The 20,939-nt window shown below is 46.4% G+C and overlaps 1 protein-coding gene across 1 annotated transcript; it reads right to left on the reverse strand.

Annotated features, from left to right (window-relative positions):
- Nucleotides 1-270: 270 nt before the first annotated feature.
- On the reverse strand, nt 271-17,946 carry zmp:0000000896 (caspase recruitment domain-containing protein 10). The gene is made up of 24 exons (XM_035398018.1): nt 17,666-17,946; nt 15,052-15,285; nt 14,467-14,604; nt 13,861-14,047; nt 13,286-13,424; nt 10,992-11,171; nt 10,188-10,307; nt 9,735-9,860; nt 9,217-9,387; nt 8,712-8,834; nt 8,494-8,530; nt 7,916-7,953; nt 7,693-7,781; nt 7,476-7,516; nt 7,144-7,264; nt 6,663-6,831; nt 5,911-6,034; nt 5,381-5,621; nt 5,029-5,095; nt 4,696-4,798; nt 4,199-4,357; nt 3,811-3,923; nt 3,599-3,714; nt 271-3,294 (listed from the first exon to the last, which is right to left on the reverse strand). The coding sequence occupies exons 1-24, from the start codon at nt 17,670-17,672 to the stop codon at nt 3,087-3,089; spliced, it is 3,051 nt and encodes a 1,016-aa protein (XP_035253909.1). The 5' UTR covers nt 17,673-17,946; the 3' UTR covers nt 271-3,086.
- Between the last annotated feature and the right edge of the window lie 2,993 nt (nt 17,947-20,939).

The raw sequence follows: 20,939 nt of genomic DNA on the forward strand, positions 1-20,939 counted from the left end.
TGTTACAGCCTCTATTGACTGTTAAAAGTGTCAAAACAACTTTATTCAAGCGTTTTAGGAAGGTACAAAAACATAAGAGAACAGATATACGATTTTTTATATTTCGTTTTCGGATCACCATATAGTAGGCTATGCATCACTTACAAACACGCGCGCGCACACAGATTTTCATTCATCTGTCTCCTGTTGTCCAACACCCGAACTGCATATTTGACATCATCAAGTGGACCCCCCCGCCCCCCCCTTTTGGACAACACCCTCGCCCCTATTTTATAAATGCCTCAAGCGTAGTTCACTTGCGCATAGCCACGCGGTTCAAAGTTTGCAAATTGAGCCCTAGTAGGCTAGAAGTGGGACATAGTCCCTACAAAGAGAACTAATTTTTCGACATCAGAGAGGCTGATCGCTACTGGCGTGCAAAAATCTTCGTAGTCAATGGCCGCCTTAAAATCCCATAGTGCGAGATGAGCGATGCAGTGCTGCACGCGGTCTCGCGCGTTCGTTTCCAAAAACGTTTTACAACCCAGAACCACAGGCTGCATGGGAATTATCCAGGAAAGTAGGTATGGCGTAATTTCACAGGACAAATATGTGTCAGTCGGTCAAGTTGCGTACGTTTGCGTCTCCACTCCCACGTGGAATTGTGTACGTTCTAGATTTTACAGTCAGGAAGCATACAGAAATTGCATTACTCCAAAAATAAATACGTAAATAAATAAATAAAACAAGAGTTCCCGTATTTACAGGTTTCATAACCATGCAAATGCTTGGGGGTGATGACATAAAAGAGACAAAGAGAAAAGACATTCGAACAATCATCGCTTAAGAATTTATCTTGCTTGGTACCTCTGTAATGCAGTGTTGCGGGGTGTGGTGTCAGGGGGAAAATAAATGGACGTCTTATCAGAGAATTGCAGGTTTGAGTCCTGGGTGGGGCATAGCAGTCGTGCCCTTGTACAATGGATTAACTGGCATGCCATCAGTAAATGTCCAGCTCTAGAAATCGATGATTTGGCAAAAGCCAACTGCCCTGTATATTTCTGATAAATAATGGTATTGTTTGCTTTCCTTAGTAGACTTGCAAAATTTAACCACTGAGATGTTGATTTGTGGTAAGGTTTGCACTTCAAAATAAAAATTTGACTGAAATGTTGTGTGAGCATATCTGAAGGACCATGGTCAGCTGTTAGTCAGCACAACTCTGACCGTCACCAACACATATTTCACACTCAGTGTCTGTACAGTTTGTCCTTTATTCGCCCACAAAAGTCCTGTTAAATTAAAATGCTTCATAAGAAAAAAAGTTTTTTAAAAACATTTTTGAAGATATTTATTTTTTACAGGTATTATGTTGTCTGTGTAGATATTTTAAAAGTTTACTTAATTATCCCTTTATACAGCATAGCATTGATATGTCTGTAAAACTTACTTCTCTTTAGAAGAAACTGAAGTTTGCCCAGCAGACCACAGTTACATGTTCTTAAGACCTTGCTTGTTTACTGTTTTGCCCCAATATTGTTTTTCTGAGTGGCAGCTTTGCAATATAAAATATCAAACACACTAAACTACATTCCTAATATAAACACTGAGCTGCTTGGATCTGAACATTTGCTATAAAATAGTGTATTATGTTCTAAGTCTACTATAAATTACTAAATAAAGAAGGCTGTACTCCATGGATAAATCATGTACAGACAAATACTGCATTAAAACTAAGTGACAAATACATAGTTTGTAATTAGTCATTTTCCACAAGGTCATCCAACTGAAAGCTGTAGACCAAAAAATAGCTACTTTACCCTTTTTTTCAAGACTAGCACCAGAATGATCCTGTCAGTTTTCTTCAATACCATCCCTGAGACTGTTCAATATTCACTGTTTATTTGGAGTTGAGGAACAAGTGAACTATTGCAAGTCTACAATTTGCAAGTAATACACAACTGTTTCTGGGCCGATCAATACATATTGTGTATGGGTATTAGCAAAATAATTCAAAATACTGTTAATGGACTGGGAAATCTACTGGAAGCAAAGGATTATTTTGTTTCTGACATCTGTGTGTTTCTGTCTTCTTTCCCTGTTATCTTTCTCTCCACGCCTATGATACACTCCATTACTCTCTCCCACTAGCTCAACTCCACTCCATGTTTTCCCAACATACTCATTCACTGTGGTTAAACTGAACTTACTTTCTACTTTGAATGCTGGGACTGTAAATCACAAATTAAATTGTATCAATATTCCTAATGCAAACCGACAAACTCACACAAATAATACCTAGATGATTCCTGGTCTCTTCAGTTGGCACGGGAGCTATCCTCGTGAAAATGTGTCCTCTTTCTAAAGAAAGGCTGTTGTCCATTAAATACCTGCTGACTCTGAACGGTGACCCTCCAGCTCAATAGCCTGGCTGCCCCTGGCATGGACTGTTCTAGGGAAACACGAAGGACCTGGTCTGCATTCAGTTCACAAAGCATTTGTGTGAAGCTTTATGAAAGAACGGGACACCCACCTGCAAAACACCCCCAGTATGACAAAGAGTGGATGTGTGCGAGCTCAAGAACAGAGAACAGAAGCAACTCATATCCAGAAAATAATATATGAGCTAATTACCACTATCACTATGAAGAACAACAGATACGTTTCATGAAATATATATGTATGTGTATCTGTGCATGTATATATACACACACACACACATATATATATATACACATACACATATATATATAATTGTACATACACACACTCATAAATATACACACACACACAACTGATCTCATGGCAAAGATAATGTTGAATGTCCTATATTACTACAAAATACATAAGATTTGTATATGACAGCTGACTTTCTCCAGGGTTTTCAGAGATTTAATAGTCTGTCATCAACAGCAGCCACAACAAAGATGGCCGACACAGCAAGCCTGTAGGTCACCTGCTTTTAGGACTTTGCCACAATTATAGTGAAATTGCATATGAACAGCGTTGGAAAGCTTTGCGGAGAGTTTAGGGTGAACCGAACGATCACGTCTATGGCATTCACAGCATTTCGGAACATTGAAGTAGTTAATATGCACCCCTGCATTCTACTGCAGTCTGTCCTGTTCCACCCAAAGTGCTGTCCCCTGCTGGTGCTGTATGGCCTTGCGTATGGCGCCCAGCAGCTCCTCAGTGCAGGTCCAGGTGCTAGGCTCTACAGTGTGGTATAGCAAGGGGAGGTTCTCCAGCTGCAGCTCTTCGGCCTGACAGACCTGCTCCATCACACCGTCCTCCTTCCATCCAGAGAGCAGCTTCCTGCCAGAGGGCAAGGGTTAGGAGACAGGGAGAGATGTGTAGCTGTTTATTTAGATCTCCAAGTAGCTACTGTAAGGACAGCAGCTACTCTTCCTGAGAGAAAGAGAGAGGAATGGAGAAAAAGGGGGTGAGAGGGAGGGAGAGAAACAGAGAGGGATAGAAAGGCAGAGGGAGAAAAAGAAGGCGAGTGAAAGAGAAGAGAAAGAGAGGGAAAGAGAGGAAAAAAGAGAGGGAGAGAAACAGAGTAGAAGGGATAGAGGAACAGAGAGTCAGTGCAATGCCAGAGAAATGAAGTGACACTCACTTGAACTTCCTGCCTTTTTTATCCTTTGGTCGGATGTGAATAACTATGGGGTACACGCCCTGTCTGAGCAGCCCCTCCACGCTGCTCAAACCCAGCTCCAGCAGGCAGTGCTTATCCTGCGAGGCACACAGTGAAATCACGCTGCAGTGTATGAACCATTCACAGACAGCACACAGAACAAAATGGCTGATCACTGGGAGAGTGGGCCGCACCTGGCTTATGACCTCCTGAATGGACTCCAGTCGGACACCCAGGGGCTGCCCTGATGAGGACGGGTTCAGAGGGAACACTCTCCTGTCCTTTCTGTCTGCAGCACTGATGGGCTCTGGGAAGTGAAAAAAGAAAAACATGAGCGAGTGAGAGAGAGAGAGCCAGTGGGAAACTTGACACTGTGACTGCTAAACGGTGTAACCGTAAACGCACTGATCAGTTATATGCGTGTTTGTATGAGAGTGTATGAATGAGTCAAAGAGAATGTGTGTGTGTGTGTGTGTGTGTGTGTGTGCGTGTGAGTGCGTGCGTGTATGTGTGTGTGTGTGTGGGTGTGTGTACTTGTACGTCTACGTGTGTGTGTGTGTGTGTGTGTGTGTACGTACGTACCTGGTTGACAGGTGTTGAAGGCCAGTCCAGACTCAGCAGGCTGCAGCAGTCTCTCTATCAGACCACGGGACAGCAGTGACGGGGAGAAAATGACAGGTCTCTTGGACAGGACTGACACCTTCTGCACCATACTGTACGGGATCAGATTCTCCTCATGTCCTGAAACCACACACACACACACACATGCACAGACACACACACACATTCACACATACATAGAGACATACACACACACACACACACACACACACAAATGCACACATACACAGAGACAAACACACAGACGCACACATGCACCCAGTCACACACATTCACAAACACACAAACACGCACACACACACATTTATTTGTCCCTTAGTTTCTGAAGTAAAAAAATGAAGCATATTGTAAGAGGGGACTAATGGCCAGGGTTACTGGCACATTGCTAAGTGGCAGCCAATGGATCACGCTGCCCTGAGGCTGTAACCGTGGTGACAGTGTGGAAGGGCAGTCCTTACGGTGGCTGAGAGTGTAGAGGACCTGTAGGGAGGAGCCAATCCCACGGCAGCAGGGGGACACCGCTTTCACCAGCCGCACGCGCTCAGGACACTTTTTGGAGAACTGTGTTGAGGGACAGAGGGCAGACAATGTAGCAGCGGTGTGATTAGCCTGAACAGGCTGTGGACACACGGGACAGACACACGGACATGGATGGGACAGGCACACGGACATGGGTGGGACAGACACACGGACATGGATGGGACAGGCACACGGACATGGATGGGACAGACACACGGACATGGATGGGACAGGCACACGGACATGGATGGGACAGGCACACGGACACGCACCTTCTTCTTCGAGTCTTTCTGCCCCAGAGCCATAGTGCGTAGCCTGACCAACAACAGCTGCTGGGCCCTGAAGCAGAGGGGGGAGGAGGGATGAGGGGAGAGAGAAGGATTAAGGTGACTATGTTATACCCTACAGGTCACAGAGTACTACAGGTGAGCCAGTGACTATTTTATACCCTACAGGCCTCACAGTGCTACAGGAGAGACTGTGAATATTTTACACCCCACAGACCACTCACCCACCCATGGGCCTGCTTTTCTGGGTTTTTTTTTATTAGAATGGCAACCTGATCTAATAAACTGTGCAGTGGCCCCGCCCCAGTTGACTCGCGCCCCCCACGTCTCCTGGCACCTGTTGTAGTTGGGCACGACCCCGGTCTGCAGGGGCTTTGCGGTGTGGGGGTGGACTCTGGCGCAGCACCACTGGTATTTCCCGTTGTAGACCGTGTCCGTGACATGAAGGATGTCATCACAGCGCACCCCCAGGCAGGCGGGGTCACCCTGGGGGTCTATGTCTATGTTGACCCTGACGTAAAAGGAGTCACAGCCTGAAAAAGAGGGAGAAGACAGCTGTGCGCACAGCCTGGAATATGCTGTACACAGGAAGGGAGAGAGAGAGAGAGATGAATCAGAACCAGCACTTCATTACAATGTGATTACTGTCCCTCCAATAGCATGCGGTATTAACACAGGGTACAAATAGAAAACAGCCTTTTACCCTACTGTGTTTATTTTGTGCAGAGGTGCTGGTTGTAGCAAGAGTATATTTTATGTTAATATTAACATGGGGTAATGACATCATTATTATGGGTGATGTTGTGTGTAATAGTGAGGCTGGAACAGGACAGGGAGAATTGGGGCAGGACAGGGGAACAGTCTTACCCTCGGTGTTGAGCTGGTGTTTGAGGGAGGAGGGCTCAGTCCACCACTGCAGGGAGAAATGCGCCACTTCGCTGGTGCACTGTCCAAACTGCACGCTGTCCCCCCCAAAGAGCACGTGCTCCAGCTAGAGCCGGGAGGGGGCAGAAAGAAGGCACACACCAATCTCACCGTTCAATCTATTATTCACCACTGGGCCCAGTGCATCAAGCCTGAATGACCAGTGCTGGGCGGACAGCGTTTCATCTCTCTCTCTCTCTCTCTCTCTCTCTCTCTCTCTAGCTCAATCTACTTTCGCACTCGTTCAATTTACGGTCACTGCTTCATAGGCTGTAGGTATGTAAGCCTGATGTGCCAACACTGGAGTTTTTCACATGCTTCAGAGCATATCTCTCTCTCTCTCTCTCTCTCGAAATTCCATTTCCATTTCAATTTAAAATGACATTTAACAGTCTACATTGCCAAAGCTTAAAAAAAGTGTATTAGTATTAGTGTATAAGTGTATTAGTATATCAGGACCAAAGTGCCTTTCTCTGACTCATGAATGTGTGAGTCCAACTTGTAAACTGCAGTGTGATAAGAGGCAGTGGCTGACATCATGTGCTTGGTAGGAGAGTACATAATGGTGGAAGGTGCAGTGATGAGCACATTAGATTTGATTGGACATCCCAAAACGGGAGAAAAAGGGGAATTAAAGGGGGAAAAGTATAACAAATTAAAAATCATAAACAATAATAACAAACAGTAGCACTCACCTGCAGTAACTCACTGCCCTCTCTCAGACCACACTGTTCTGCCGGTGACCCCGCCCTCACGCTGCGAACGAATATCCCGGTGCGATTACCCCCCGTGATGGTAATGTCATCAGCCAGGCTGCCTTTTTTGGGACGGTTCGGCGCCGGAGACGGGGGGAGGGACGCCACCCTGTGAGAGAACGTGTGAGACAGACAGAGAGTAAGAAAAAGAAAGATCAAGAGAAAGAGGCAGGATGGGCCTGGTTATGGATTTATAAATATGGAGTGACTTTATTACTGATCCCTTAAGCACTGATCCCTCACTGAAAAAACAATAACTATAAAAATAACAATAACAATAACTATAATAAGACAATAACTAGCACAGTGCAGGAATAAGCTCATCTTTAAAGTGCTTGATACAAGTTCCAGAAAGATGAACGCTGTAAGACAGGCCACCCCTACACACAGAGACGGGTACGGAAAATGGAACAGGTGCTACCCAAATGTGCTGAGGGAAGGTCTCTGTGGGGGGGTGGAGGGCAGGTTGACCAGGTCAGGGGGGAAGAGGTGGGAATTCAGAGAGCTCCAGGAATCTGACAGCGAGGATTCGCTCTGCTCTCCTGTAGGATGCACAAAACAACACAAATTCAGATGCAATATGCAAGACTTATGAACATTTAGTCAGGTTATACGAGTGCCCGAGCAAATATCTACCCAACCGAATATGTTTCATACAGTGTACCGCTACAGTTAATGCTATTGACCGACAGCCAGGCCAGCTGCATGAAAGACAAACAGACACAGGTAGAGCGTCAGGTAAGGGTGGCACACCTGACAGATTGTCATCACTGCCCCAGGAGTCCATGTCAAACCTGCAGGTACATTAGTGCATGTTAGTGGGGGTTCTCACTCCTCATCTGCAATAACACTGAGGAATGCGCACATTAATAATTAGCCCTTTAAGGAATGTGCACATTAATAATTATTATTTAATGGTACGTGCACATTAATAATTAGCCTTTAAAGGAATGTGCACACTGATACTCACTCCGTATTGCATCTGCGATTTATGGAGTTCACACAGGGAGGGAAAGGAAATATGGAGAGTCTGTTGATCTCCTTCTCACTGTCCTCCATCTTACAGTACAAAGACACAAACAGAAAAGGTCAAATTGGTAATCACATTTTGACACAGCAACCATGTCAGCACTTCATCAGTGTTGCAATATTAACACTCAATCGGTGTTGGTGAGCAAAATAACAACACTCACCGGTGTCAGTAGATTTTCTTCTGAATTGTAACAGGACCCTTGAGGGCAGCAAAAACAGATGCAATGAGTTTGCACTCAGTTATCAATATATCTAGGTATCTATATACCTGTCCACACCTCTCTCCCCTTCCACCAATCTGTTTCTCTCCTGTTTTCCTTCTCTCTCTTCATACATTCTCCTTTTTTCCCTCCATCCTTCCTCTCCAGGCCTGACAGCACCATTTTCACTTGAATCCCAGAGTCTTTATTTTAAAAAACCACAAGCATTTACAATAGGGAATATAATGTGGCTAAAATCTATTGCTTAGCGTGAATAAATTGATGACATATAACAATGTCACACCGTTGTATTTGAGTCTACTATAATCCAAACCCATGGTTATCATATGCATTTTATTCATTAAGTTACATAAATACTGTGTAAAAATCCTACTAGCCCAAAGACTACTACATTTATAAGCCACGTTCATTTCAGTTATGTTAGAAAGAAAAATGGCATTCATGAGCAAAATTTCCTTCCAAGAAACCAAGAAAGTTCCAAAGACCCAAACACTGAAGAGCCCAGCATTAGTACTCACCCCCAGACCGTTCACTTCTTTGGCCACTAGAGGGAGTCTGTGCAACAGAAATAAAACAGGAATGAAACACTCCGCCGGTCACAGACAGCACAAACACCTGCTCAAAAGGTTGCACAACAATGCACAGCAAGCGAAAGTGTATATGTGAGAGCACCCATTGCAGTGTGAGTATAGCCGCAGCTGTGAGGATGATGATGATGATGAAGGGGTGCGGTAACCTTGCGCAGGAGCAGCTGCGAGCTGTCCGACCGAGGGCTAGTGCACCCGATGTCTGATAGGGCCAGTCCCAGCGAGCAGCAAGGTCCATAGCACTGATCCTCACAGATCAGAGACAGGTGAGACTGGGAGAGGAGGAGTGGGATGGATCAGCCCAGAACAGAAGCCATTTCACATACTCTTTCAGACACTTTCACACACTTTCACATGCTTTCACACACACAGTAATGTTACAGTGTTAATTGAACTCTGAACAGATAGTTGTTAAGATATGAACAGCTAAGAGTTGAATTAACACTGGACATTTTGCTCTGCACTATCAGATGCTTTCACACACTTTCACGGACTCTTTCGGACAGCACATGATGATTTTTAAAAAAAGCTGGTGGCTTCACAAACCACAGAATCGTATGACAGAGGAATTCTATCCTGGCGGGATGTGTGCTTGTTCGACGTTGTAACGAATTGTATCAACAGATTAAATAATGTCTGAAAACGCATACTCACACAGTGCAGACAGGGGGCGCTCTGGTCTCTGCTGGTCTCCTTTTCTGTCTCCAGATCTCTCCGCAGCTGCTCCATGCTGGCCTGCAGCTCTGTTAGCCTCTTGCGGAGCTGGTCCTTGTCCAGGAGGCAGTCAGTGTACTCCAGCTGCAGGCTGTCTCGACTGCGCAGGGCCTGGGGGGGGGGGGGGGGTGCAAAAGCAAGAGACGGGGAGAGGGAGATTGTCAACACCATTATTTTTACTGTTGTTTACTACGACAAGTATCAGAGTGTTATTGAGTTTGTTGTCATTTATATATAAATTGTTCCAGACCAGCGAGTGTAAATGCAACATTGCTAAATCGCTAGTGTGCTGTGCTAACCAAGAACCATTCTGCAACCAACCAAAACCAAAATACTAATTCTCAAAGGATACTGGTTACACCCATGACAAGTCCTATGATGTCATAAAACCATAAAACACCATAACCAAGCATGCAGCTCTGAGCAGTGCAGAGCTCTCCCCCCTGTCCTGCACTGACCTGATCCCGCTCCTTCTCCAGCTCCATGATCTGGTTAAAATAGGAGATACTTCTCTTCTGCTCTGTCTCCAGGTCCAGCTGCAGGGTTCGAACCCTCTGCTGCAGCTGCTCACAGTGTCCCTGCACCTACAGGAGCACAAGGGCAGCTTGAAAAGCAAGCACAAAACAAGGACAGCTTCAGAAGCAAGCACAAAACAAGGACAGCTTCAGAAGCAAGCACAGAATAAGGACAGCTTCAGAAGCAAGCACAAAACTGAGTTCTCGGGGCTTCAGAAGCAACACATTTATGAAAAAAACACTCTCTCCCCTCTCATCCCCTTCCAGCATCCCACTTTCTGCCCCCAACATTTATCTGGCCTAAACCGTAACCCCCCTAACAATAACAAATGCATTAGAGAGGCCAAAACCGGGAAGGTCAGTTTTTGGGGACTGAATTTGCCTATGCCATTCCACCTTATCCCTGTGTGCCTCTGTGCTCTCCAGCTCCCCCTGCAGTCCGGCGATGGTGCTGCACAGCTCGTGCCTCTGCTCTGCCGCCTCCTTTCGGTCCTGCTGGAGGATGTCCAGAAGAGCCTGGAGGAACAGGAGTGGCACAGCATCACAGGGCCGTCCCACACCAGCACTGGGCAACATCAGGGGCCCACCCCACCACAGCATCATCGGCCTGTCCCACATCTGCACTGCACAGCATCACAGGCCTGTCCCACATCCGCACTGCACAGCATCACAGACCTGTCCCACGTCCACACCGCAGAGCATCACAGGCCTGTCCCACATCCACACCGCACAGCATCACAGGCCTGTCCCACGTCCACACCGCACAGCATCACAGGCCTGTCCCACGTCCACACCGCACAGCATCACAGGCCTGTCCCACATCCGCACTGCACAGCATCACAGGCCTGTCCCACATCCACACCGCACAGCATCACAGGCCTGTCCCACATCCGCACTGCACAGCATCACAGGCCTGTCCCACATCCGCACTGCACAGCATCACAGACCTGTCCCACATCCATACTGCACCGAAATTAAATAAAAGCCACATTCTCACTGAACTGAGAGCCACATTCACACTGAAATAGCAGTCATATTCCCACTGAAATGACAGCTGCATTCACGCTGAAATGACGGCCACATTCACACTGAAATTATAGAGATTTTAAAGGGCAGCACTTGCTTCAGTCAGACAGGGGATTCAAGGCATAAAGCTGGAGGGAGAGAAACACGTGATGTCAGAATGAGAGCTTACTGTACCTGTGTGTCGTTGGGGACCCTGAGGTGGGTGTCAGTGCACAGCGGCTCCTCCAGCTGGACAGTGGGGGTAATGTGTGCTGGGTGCAGCTCCTGGCTGACCGTCCTGACAGGAGGTTCTGAGGCGGGGTAGGCCCCTGTCTGTGTCTCGGCCTCATTCAGCCTGTTCCTGAGCTGGTCTACCTGTGGGACGGCCCGGCACATGGTGGTCAATCCTCCACCTCCGCTCACAGTTATGTGTCCACAGCTACAATATGTTCAGCATTATATTACATTTGTATGACCTGTTCTCACCAGTTTTGGTTCCATTTCACACTAGACTTTACCTTGTTTTACCTTTCTTTACTTTTATTGTATTGCATTTAGTGGACAGCACTTTGAATGCCTTTATGAGAATCGCTATATGAATAAAGTTTTTTAAAATTCTTCTTCTTCTTATTATAATTATTATTATGAGTTCATACAGTTTCATACAGTAGCTGCTCCACTCTCAAACCAAGCCCAGTGTAAAGAAAACTTCACAAGCAAATAAAACTTCACCATTCACAAACAGTCATTTCCGCTGGTCTACCTCAGAAGTAGGTAGGTGTGGACGGGCAAAGGCATTGCCACAGCAAAGACACTGAACGTTAACAAATTCCAGGCACACAGAAGGTTTGCCACAAACCAAGTAAGCTAAGGGGAAGTAGGCATGTTTTAATGGGTAAGGAACTGGTCTTGAAACTTAAAAGTCACAGGTTAGGTTCCCAGGTAGGACACTGCTGTTGTACCCTTGAGGAAGGTACTTAACCTGCATCGCTTCAGGATATATCCTGCTGTATAAATGAATGCAATGTAAATGCTATGTAAAAGCTGTGTAAGTCGCCCTGGATAAGAGTGTCTGCTAAATGCCTGCAATGTAATGCAATGTACAGGCCATAAAATAGCAATTTGATGTTCCATTCCTATCCAGCCTCATCCGCTCCATTCTTGGTTACACTCTTTCTCCAAAACAGGAATAAGAAAGGCAGGTACCAGGATTTCTCCCTCCACTATAAGACCGCACAAAAGCAGACAAGCTAGCAATTTCGATCACTTGTTTACAAGCGTGCAGCATACGTGCGGGTTGGTGGTCCCACCGAGGTTCAGCTCTATAGAGCAGCTGGAGTAGCCAGCACAGGGAAGTGGGAGAATCGTTGGCAGCTGGAATGTTCTTTTTTCCGCACAGGGTTTAGTACTTCCCACAGGCGTGAGCCAGCGAAGAACGGTCTCAAGACCTAGAATCCAGCAGCCGGAGAATCACTGATACAGTCCACCCCCACCCGCACCCTAAACCCAGTGTATGAGTCACAGGAATCCCCCTCCGGCCAGATTCCACCCCCAGCGCTGCCCTAAACACAGTCTGTTTCAGTAGCTCCGCCCCCAACGCTGAACTAAACCTAGTGTGCATTCCAACCGATTCTTTTTTCTTCTTTCCTTGTCTCCTTTCCTAATATGGAAGGCCAAAGGGGTAACAAATATGTGAAATTGACGTCTGGTATCACACGTTTGCCAACAGTGCTTATTTTATCTCCTTGCTTCCTTTCCTTGCTCCTAGCTCCACCCATTGGGGGACGCACGGAAAGGACGTGGGGACAGAGGAATCAAGGCGACCTCTATAAGACAATTGAAATATCCTTGCTCTTTCAAGCGCCAGGTTACAATTACAGATGTGGTAGATGGGGAGAGGTGGATGAACAGGTTGATCATGACATGTCACACGTTCAAAAAACACATTTCCACAAAGGATGCACTGGTGTTTCCAGTCTGCCAAATGTCTGCCAAATGATGTAATGTAATGTGTTTCCTTGCTCAAAAAATCTTCGGGAGCCTCCAAGCTCCTTGAAGGAGCATTTAACAGGTTGGAATGTTCTCAAAGATGGTGCAACTCGATCAATTTCTGGGCCGGTCAAGGACCTCAAAGACAAAGGACGAATAAAATAAGCAACTGGAATGCACCTACGTTCAAAACACGTGATTCCAGATATCAATTTCACATATTTTTTGATCCGTTTGGCCATCCATACAAGAAAAGAAGGCAAGGAAAGAGAGCAAGGAGGTAAAAAATAAGCAGTTGGAACGAAGCTCTAGTCTGTAGGGGATACCCAATTAGATTAAAGATTCGACGTGGGAACTGTCTCCGATTTCAAATTTATTCCCCCCATTCCTCACAAGGAAGACTCCTTAATTATTGCCTAAGTTTCAGAAGCACCACCCCATCGCTGCCTCGATGCCAGCCTGTTTCACTAGCTCCCCCCCGCTCCCCCCGGGCGGTGTACCTGTGCCAGCAGCTCCCTCTCACGCGCGGAGGCTCTGCCCTGCTCCTCCAGGGCGCGGGAGTACTTCACCGCCTGCTCCAGGTGTGTCTCCTTCAGCCGGGCCAGCTCCCTGCTGCCGGCCTCCCAGTCCTGCCGCAGCCTGCGGGGTCAGACACACAGCGTTAGCCGCCCGTTAGCCGCGGCGCCCGCGCGCAAAGCACCCCGCTACAGACTCGATTCCTGCTATCCCCCGCGGCTGTGGGACGGGACGGGGTGTTAAACTGCAGTGAAGGCTGTGTGTGCGTGTGTGTGTGAGTGTGAGTGAGTGAGTGAGTGTGGATGTGTGTGAGTGAGTGAGTGAGTGCGTGTGGATGTGTGTGAGTGAGTGAGTGAGTGCGTGTGGATGTGTGTGAGTGTGTGTGAGTGTGCGAGCGTGTGTGTGAGTGAGTGAGTGAGTGAATGAGTGAGTGAGTGAGTGAGTGTGGATGTGTGTGAGTGTGTGTGAGTGTGCGAGCGTGTGTGTGAGTGAGTGAGTGTGGATGTGTGTGAGTGTGTGTGAGTGTGCGAGCGCGTGTGCGTGCCCGGGCACGTCCCACCTCTCCAGCTGCAGCCGGTCGTGCCGCAGCTCCTGCGTCTTGCGCTCGGCGCGGCTGCGCTCGTCCTCGGCCATGCGGCAGCGCTGCGACAGGCGGCGCTCGCACAGGCGGCTCCCGCGCAGCTGCTCCCGCAGCTTCCGCACCTCCACCAGGAGGAACTGGGTCAGGCCCTCCGGACCCTCCTCGTCTGGGGAGGGAGACAGGGCCCGGGGGGGGCGTGGTTAAAATCACAGCTCACCGTCAGCAGGCCAGCCACCGGCAATCTGAACACTGCACACCATCAGATCAGTGCTGGCACACACTCACTCACTCACTCACACACAAATGCACGCACGCACGCACGCATGCACACACACTCGTTTACTCACTCACTCACGCACACACACACACACACAAACACATTCACGCTCACACACTCACTCACACACACACACACACTCACTCACTCACTCACACACACAAACGCACGCACGCACAGACACTCACTCATTCACTCGTATACACACTCACTCACTCACGCACACACACACGCACACACACACACACAGTTCACCGCACACACACACACACACACACACACACACACACACACACACACACACACACCCAGGATTATGGAGCAGCGCTGGGTAGGTTTCCGGCCTGTTAGCTGGGTGTACTGCTCAGGATGGTAGAACTCCAGAGATTCCATGAAGGCTTGCAGACCCCGCTGACCCCGCCCACGCAAGATGTCAATCAGACGCCCTGAGAGAGAGGAAGAGAGAGAAAGAGTGCGAGAGAGGGGAGAGATGGAGGGATAGAGATAAATACAAATAGAATGCAGATATTAACACAATAATTTTAATTCAAATGCAATATATAAGCATTATCAAAATGTTTAGAACCAAGATCAGAGTATCATTGTGATGTGTGAACTCAAAGTTATAGTTTTAAAACGCCAAACAGCAAAAATGGCCATATGCTCTCTCCCAAACTCTTGCTCTCTCCTCTTCCACCTCTCTCTCACCCTCCCTCTCCCTCTATCGCACTCTCCCACATCCCCCTTCTTCCCTCCCTCTCCCTCTATCGCCCTCTCCCACATCCCCCTCTCCCTGTCTCTCTCCCCCTCTCCACTCTCTTTCTCTCTCCCCCTCCCTCTCTCTCTCTCTCTCTCTCACCCTCCCTCTCTCTCTCTCTCTCTCTCGTTCTCACCAGCTTTGCTGATGCGCAGGGGATACTGTGTGGAGTTGAGGATTTCGTCTTCGTCCTGCTCATCAATGACCTTGCACTGGCGCAGGTACGGGGTCAGCTTGGCCGGGTTCAGGATTCGGGTGAGTTTGTGCCTCACCCCCTCCACCCTGTCCCACAGCTCCTCGTCCTTCTCCGGGTCCCAGGGGGGCGCAGACTGCCCCCTGCCCTGTCCCGGCTCGTCTGCGGATATCCATTCTGGGGGAGAACCATAAAATAGATAGAGACAGAGAGAAAGAAAGAGAGACCAACAAATTAGTACATTATTATTATTATTATTATTATGTCATTTATTCCACTGTTGTCCCAGATATGTTTAGTATTTTGATGAATCTGTACTCATGTTCAAATATATTGGTGTGCACTTTGGAAATATTGTACAAATGTATGTCCTGTCAATAAAGTACTAGAACAGTGCCTTCAATGATGGGACAGAACCAATGTCATATACCCTTGTCCTCCAGTTGGTGCTAGCTTCTTCTTCTGTGGTGCATACTGTTGGAGTGCATGCACAGCTGATGCAAAAGAGGCACAATCCAGTGGAGTGAATAATAAAGAGGGCGGAAAGGCATTGAGCTTCCTACCATACAATGTCCCACTAGGTTCTGTTTTTTTGTTTTGTTTTACACTACACGTTGTGGGCTTTGGCCAGACTCCTCCTCCTTTTGTGAAAGTGGAGAAAACATTTTAAGTAAGACCATTTAAACCGTGCGCAGAACACAAGGAAATCACACGGCAGACATAAAAAGGACTACGAGGGGAATTGAAAATGAAGAGGCACTGAGGCGTCAGAGCATTTTTCGCACTGCGAAGACGGAGGGAACCTGAGCGTAAGGAGGCAGAAACAGCTGTGACAACAAACAAGTCTCAGCACATTGTGCCTTGTTCCCTCTCTCCTTTAGCCTCACCTGGGAAAGGTGTGCTCCCGAGGCACGGGCTCTCACGTACAGGAGACACGCAGGAATGCAGCTGCCCTCCAGCAGGGGCTAATGGCCGCGAAACACCGTTCCACCACCTGAACACGATCCTCTGAGACCCGCAGACGGGAGGCGGCTTTCGTCTCACTCACACTGAAACCCTCAGACGCGTGGGACGATTTGTGACACGCCCAATCCAATGCGTGCGCGCTCCAGGATTTGTTGTTGTAGTCATTTATGGAATATGTTGGTACACACGGGGAGGTGTCGGAGGGGGGATTTCAGGACCAAAATTTGTTTATTTGAAACGCACATCTCCATGGTTATATCTGACTATCTGAAAAGAATTCCTTTTGACTCATACCACATTAATAGTACCTATTACTCTCTCTAGTCTAATGACTAATCTGCTCTGTGGCTGACACATACCCAGGAAGAAACTAAATTGATTAATCATTTAGGATTCATCATCTGTTTTTTGTTTTTGTGGGGGGGGGGGGGGTCGCATGACAGAAGTAGGTAGCCTTTTCCTGGCACAGTAGAGATACACAAAGCAAAACACAAAACATTTCACTGGAAGAAACAGGCTATCTGGGACAAGCTAGAACAGATCTGAGTGAGGAATCTCTGCCCAACATCCCGATCCCCCCTCTCACCATCGATACAGGAAAGAGCAGTGTCTACATTAAAGCCTCAGCATTTCTTTCAATACGACAAACAACAGTCTTGAATAAATTTGATATGAGGCCAAAATTATGATTATATTACTTATCCACGATGAGGGGGATCTTTTGTTTATTTTGTATAAAGTGCAATAGTGCAAATGAAACAGGACGGGAAAGATTGGGGTTTGGTGATTTTCACTTAGCGGTTTTTCTGACATTTCACTTCTCTTTTTATTAGTCTACTCTTCTTTTTCAAACAAACTCCTTTCCAAACAAATACTGAATACTAAGCTTTCATCCGTCTCTTCAGCAGACAGTACACTCAGAAAAAAAGGCATGAAAAGGTGCCTAAAAAGGAACAACACTTGTCACTGAGGTAGTACCCTGGAGGTACATAGAATTGTAACCCAAGCCATGGGTTTAATAATTCATAAGTACCCTTTTTCTTGTAAAAGGTACTTATTATTACCTAAAGGACGTTACTGTACCTTTCAGGGTATATTTGGGAAATTTGTTCCTTAAGAACAAAAATGTACCTCCGATGTACCTTTATTTCTGAGAGCGTAATGGTACCGATTAACTGAAATTAATCTAAGGCCCATCTGAGTCTGGTTATTACAGTGGATGAAATGTAAATGCAATACGATGCAAATTGTATACATAAATAACCTCACGTAACATCTCCGTGTACATCACTGAGTATGGCTGCAATTTAAAAAATAAACAAAATACAACAGAAACAAGCTCATAAAGATATTGGCATGAACCCTGCTAAATTGGGTGATGGCCCAGAACGTGACATCGCTCAGTGCACAGTGAATTGACTAAAACAGTCACAACACTGTAACACTCTCTGACATTACCCAGTGCTAGCGTGGAGACACGCGTTCAAAGAGTAATGTGCAGTTAAATATATTTACGCAAAAAATCATCGTTAAACTGAATGAAAATTGAAAGAACTGAGGTTAGAAAGTGCAGAAGGACAGTTGACTTTACCGCTCATGGTCACTCTTTACGTCCGCTTGAACTGGAGTTTCAGCCGAGTTGCTAAATGTTCCGTCTCTGAGTCACCAACAATGCAGCAAACGCCGTCCGTAGCAAACCAGATTAAAGTCGGGTAGTACCGGTTTAATGAACTACCACTAACATCTGCTGAGTTGCGTTAATGTTCAATAATATTAACGGTCAAGAAAGCTTCTTTTGGAGAATTCCAATGACGCGATGAGCGACTATGGAAGAATCGCGTTACCTGTTTCGCTCTCCACCTTTCAGTACGTCCCCTCCCCTTTGCCCAAGTTCCGCCTAATCCCTCCACCCACTCCTCCGGGCGGCTCTGGAGCACGTCTGGTGCGCGGCTCCAGCTCCTATCTCTTATCTCTTATCTTGGCCTAACCTGTTACGAGCTCAGGCTGAGCCCCATAAAACTGTGGTTGCCCAATACCCTTGCACAGAAATAGACAGTTTTTAATCGGTCAGTCCCCAGCTGTATACTGATATTCGACATGATAATATTAAAACAGCACGTGTATCTAAGTAATGTAATTGCTCGTCTAGCTTTTTTTGTACAAAATATCAGCAGCTGTGTGCAGGGACAAATCTTATACACTAGGCGGAGACACAGAATCACTAATCAATAACATTTAACTTCAGTTTTTAGCTTTTTTATTTTCATAAACGCTACTGGGGCTCCCAGTTTCTTATAACTGGGGTTATAAGAAAGTAATGTCAGAAAGTTCTTACTGTAGTGGGTATCCATCAAAAGAGACACATAGGCCTACTGTACCTTAGATTTCATAGACTGTCAATTTGTGTGGTCACTGTAATAATTTCCACAACATTCTGCCGATTCTAAGACAGTTCCAAGCTATGCCCAAACTCACTTGAGGTGGTTCGAATATTGCAAATGACCGCAGCGCAAGTAATTTTCCGCTACAGCCCTCAACAGCCAAGTGAACCTACACATCAGGCTTCTTTTCCATGCAGGGTAGTGGGAGAGGATGTTCACGAAATAATTACTCACTTATTGAATGGTTGTGAAAGACGCGTAACTCTGCTTTACACAACCCAAACCTAATAATTTATCAGACTTGACTCAGCGTAACCATATAAGTCTAAAATAAGTCTAAAACACAGATCGTTATCTACAGTCATGAAATGAGTAGGCTACACACAACCTTAAAAGGCGTAACCTATGGAATGTAGAGCATGCCTTGGAACAGAAATAACACCAACAAAACATCCTGCAAAAATATTGTCCGACGGCATCGTCCAAACTCATGGAAAATTTTAAAAAAATAACTTAAGTTAAAATTCTCGAAACATGTAATATGATGGCTAAGTAGCAATCGCTTAATTGTGGGAGCTGGATGAAATTACAGAAGCAAAGGTGACTAGGGAGGGTGAGCCTTGCTTATCTAAAATGTGTCAAATGAACACCAAGTGTTTTGGATTACCGTAGCGTGCGGACGCTTTGTATGCTTCAAGTGAGCGCATCTGCTTACAAATGTTCCTCTTGGAACATAGAGAGTGCGGATGGTGGGAGACATCTCATACCACATAGAGCAGTCGACCATCACAAATGTGGTTTCCAGCATGTCTGTAGCCTGTTCATGTGGAACAATGAACGTTCGTATAGACTAGAGGATATTTTCTATTCAGTGCATTATTGGGGGACGGGGGGGCCCAGAATGTCTCAGATCAGAGCTGTGAAGAAGGATGATGGTGGGTGATATAAGGCTGCACAGTTGTGGTGCCCCATATTCACTGCAATACAGAACTAGAGACAGAAAATCAGGAGCTGTGGAGTGGCTCAACATTTTAAGGGTGTTCTAATGCACAGCATGGGCCCTGGGGTCTGGTATCTGGCACTTTTCAAGGTGGGCAGGGAGAGAGCCATGGCTGGGATTCGATCAAAGTTTTTCCTGAACTTTAACTAACTTACCACATTAAGTCATTCAAATTAACTTACTACTTTAAATTAAAAGCAAGAATTATTCATTTTTTTCTTCACAAAGTTTGGTGAGTTCTGCCATCACTAAAACTAACTTGCCAAAACTGGGTCTCTGAAGAAAAAGTGTGACACTTCCATTTCCTTGTGAGTAAAAGTTAAGGAAAATTGTCGATTGAGCAGGGGCCAGAGTTTCTCTGAGCACAGATTGCTGGGTGCACTGCTCCTAGGCGGCGACAGAGGAGAGTGAGACTAGGAGTTATGGCGGGTGAGACAGGAAGTGTGCAGTGCCCGAGTGAGGAATGCGTCTCTTTTTAGGCCAGCTGACAGGAAATAGTCGTAGTTCAGTCACAGGCCCGGGGCCTCCCCTTCATAAACAAAACCACTGAAATCCTAAAACTGGGCCTGTAATTCAGCGGCAAGCCCCCAGTGACACGCTTTGAGGAAAATATGCCCATTCGGTTGTATCTCTACCTCTATCTGCACTGTTCATTCGTCTGTTTTTCTAAGCGCTCAATCTGCCATTTATCTTCTCACAAAATATTTGGGTTTGTTTGACAAAACAAAGACTTTCATGTTCCAAAATAAAAATCGTTCACACAGTGTTTGCAAAATGTTGTTCCAGTCGAGTAACTAGATACCTATGGAAAACATTCGAAATAGACAGTAGGATTTCTTCAAGGAAAAATCTGGATTATGCTTGTTCCTGAAAGAGGAACAAACAGTCTTAATTATTTGTAGAAGGAAATGGCATAGGAAATAAGCCTTAGTTAGGATCTGTTTTGCGCTCCACCTCCCTCTCTGGCTAATCCTGTTTGTGGACCACCGCGCGGGGCTGGGGGAGGCAGTGCGCTGGGCCTTATTTAGGTGACGTACAGCGTATCGCAGACAGAGAGGGCACAGAGAGCCTCACGACGCGGCGAAGCCGAGCTGGAATGTGCCGTTCCGTTCATCACAACAACGCCCGCCTTTCACCAGCTGACCAGCAGCCCCGTCCCGGACACACTGGCACAACAGGCAGCAGAATCGGCCCTTTGTGCTGCCGAAGAATCTGCCTTTTTATTTTTGGGAAACAGTAAGGGGGGAGTCTGGGTGTTTGATGGGAGGGGTGGAATCGGGGGGAGGGGGGGGGGTTGATAGCAAGCTAGTTACATTTTAATTGTATGCCGTGACTTTCTCTGTCAAATTCGTACTTATTTTCATTTGGGGTTTAATGCAAGTTGATTAAATTTTTTGTTTGTTTGTGAGCTTTTCAATAATACATATATACTGTACTATAATATTATAATCTTTAACACAGTTATCCATTGCACCCTAGACCTG

Source organism: Anguilla anguilla, chromosome 17 (genome assembly GCF_013347855.1).
Source record: "Anguilla anguilla isolate fAngAng1 chromosome 17, fAngAng1.pri, whole genome shotgun sequence".
In the NCBI taxonomy this organism is placed as follows: Eukaryota; Metazoa; Chordata; class Actinopteri; order Anguilliformes; family Anguillidae; genus Anguilla; species Anguilla anguilla.

Excerpts from the sequence above, each read along its gene's own strand:
- zmp:0000000896 (XM_035398018.1), bottom strand. Across the intron at positions 13,425-13,860 it reads GACCGGCTGCAGCTGGAGAG|GCTGCGGCAGGACTGGGAGG; the intron begins GTGGGACGTGCC and ends CTGACCCCGCAG. Across the intron at positions 6,832-7,143 it reads CCTTCCCTCAGCACATTTGG|GGTGGCGTCCCTCCCCCCGT; the intron begins GTAGCACCTGTT and ends GTTCTCTCACAG.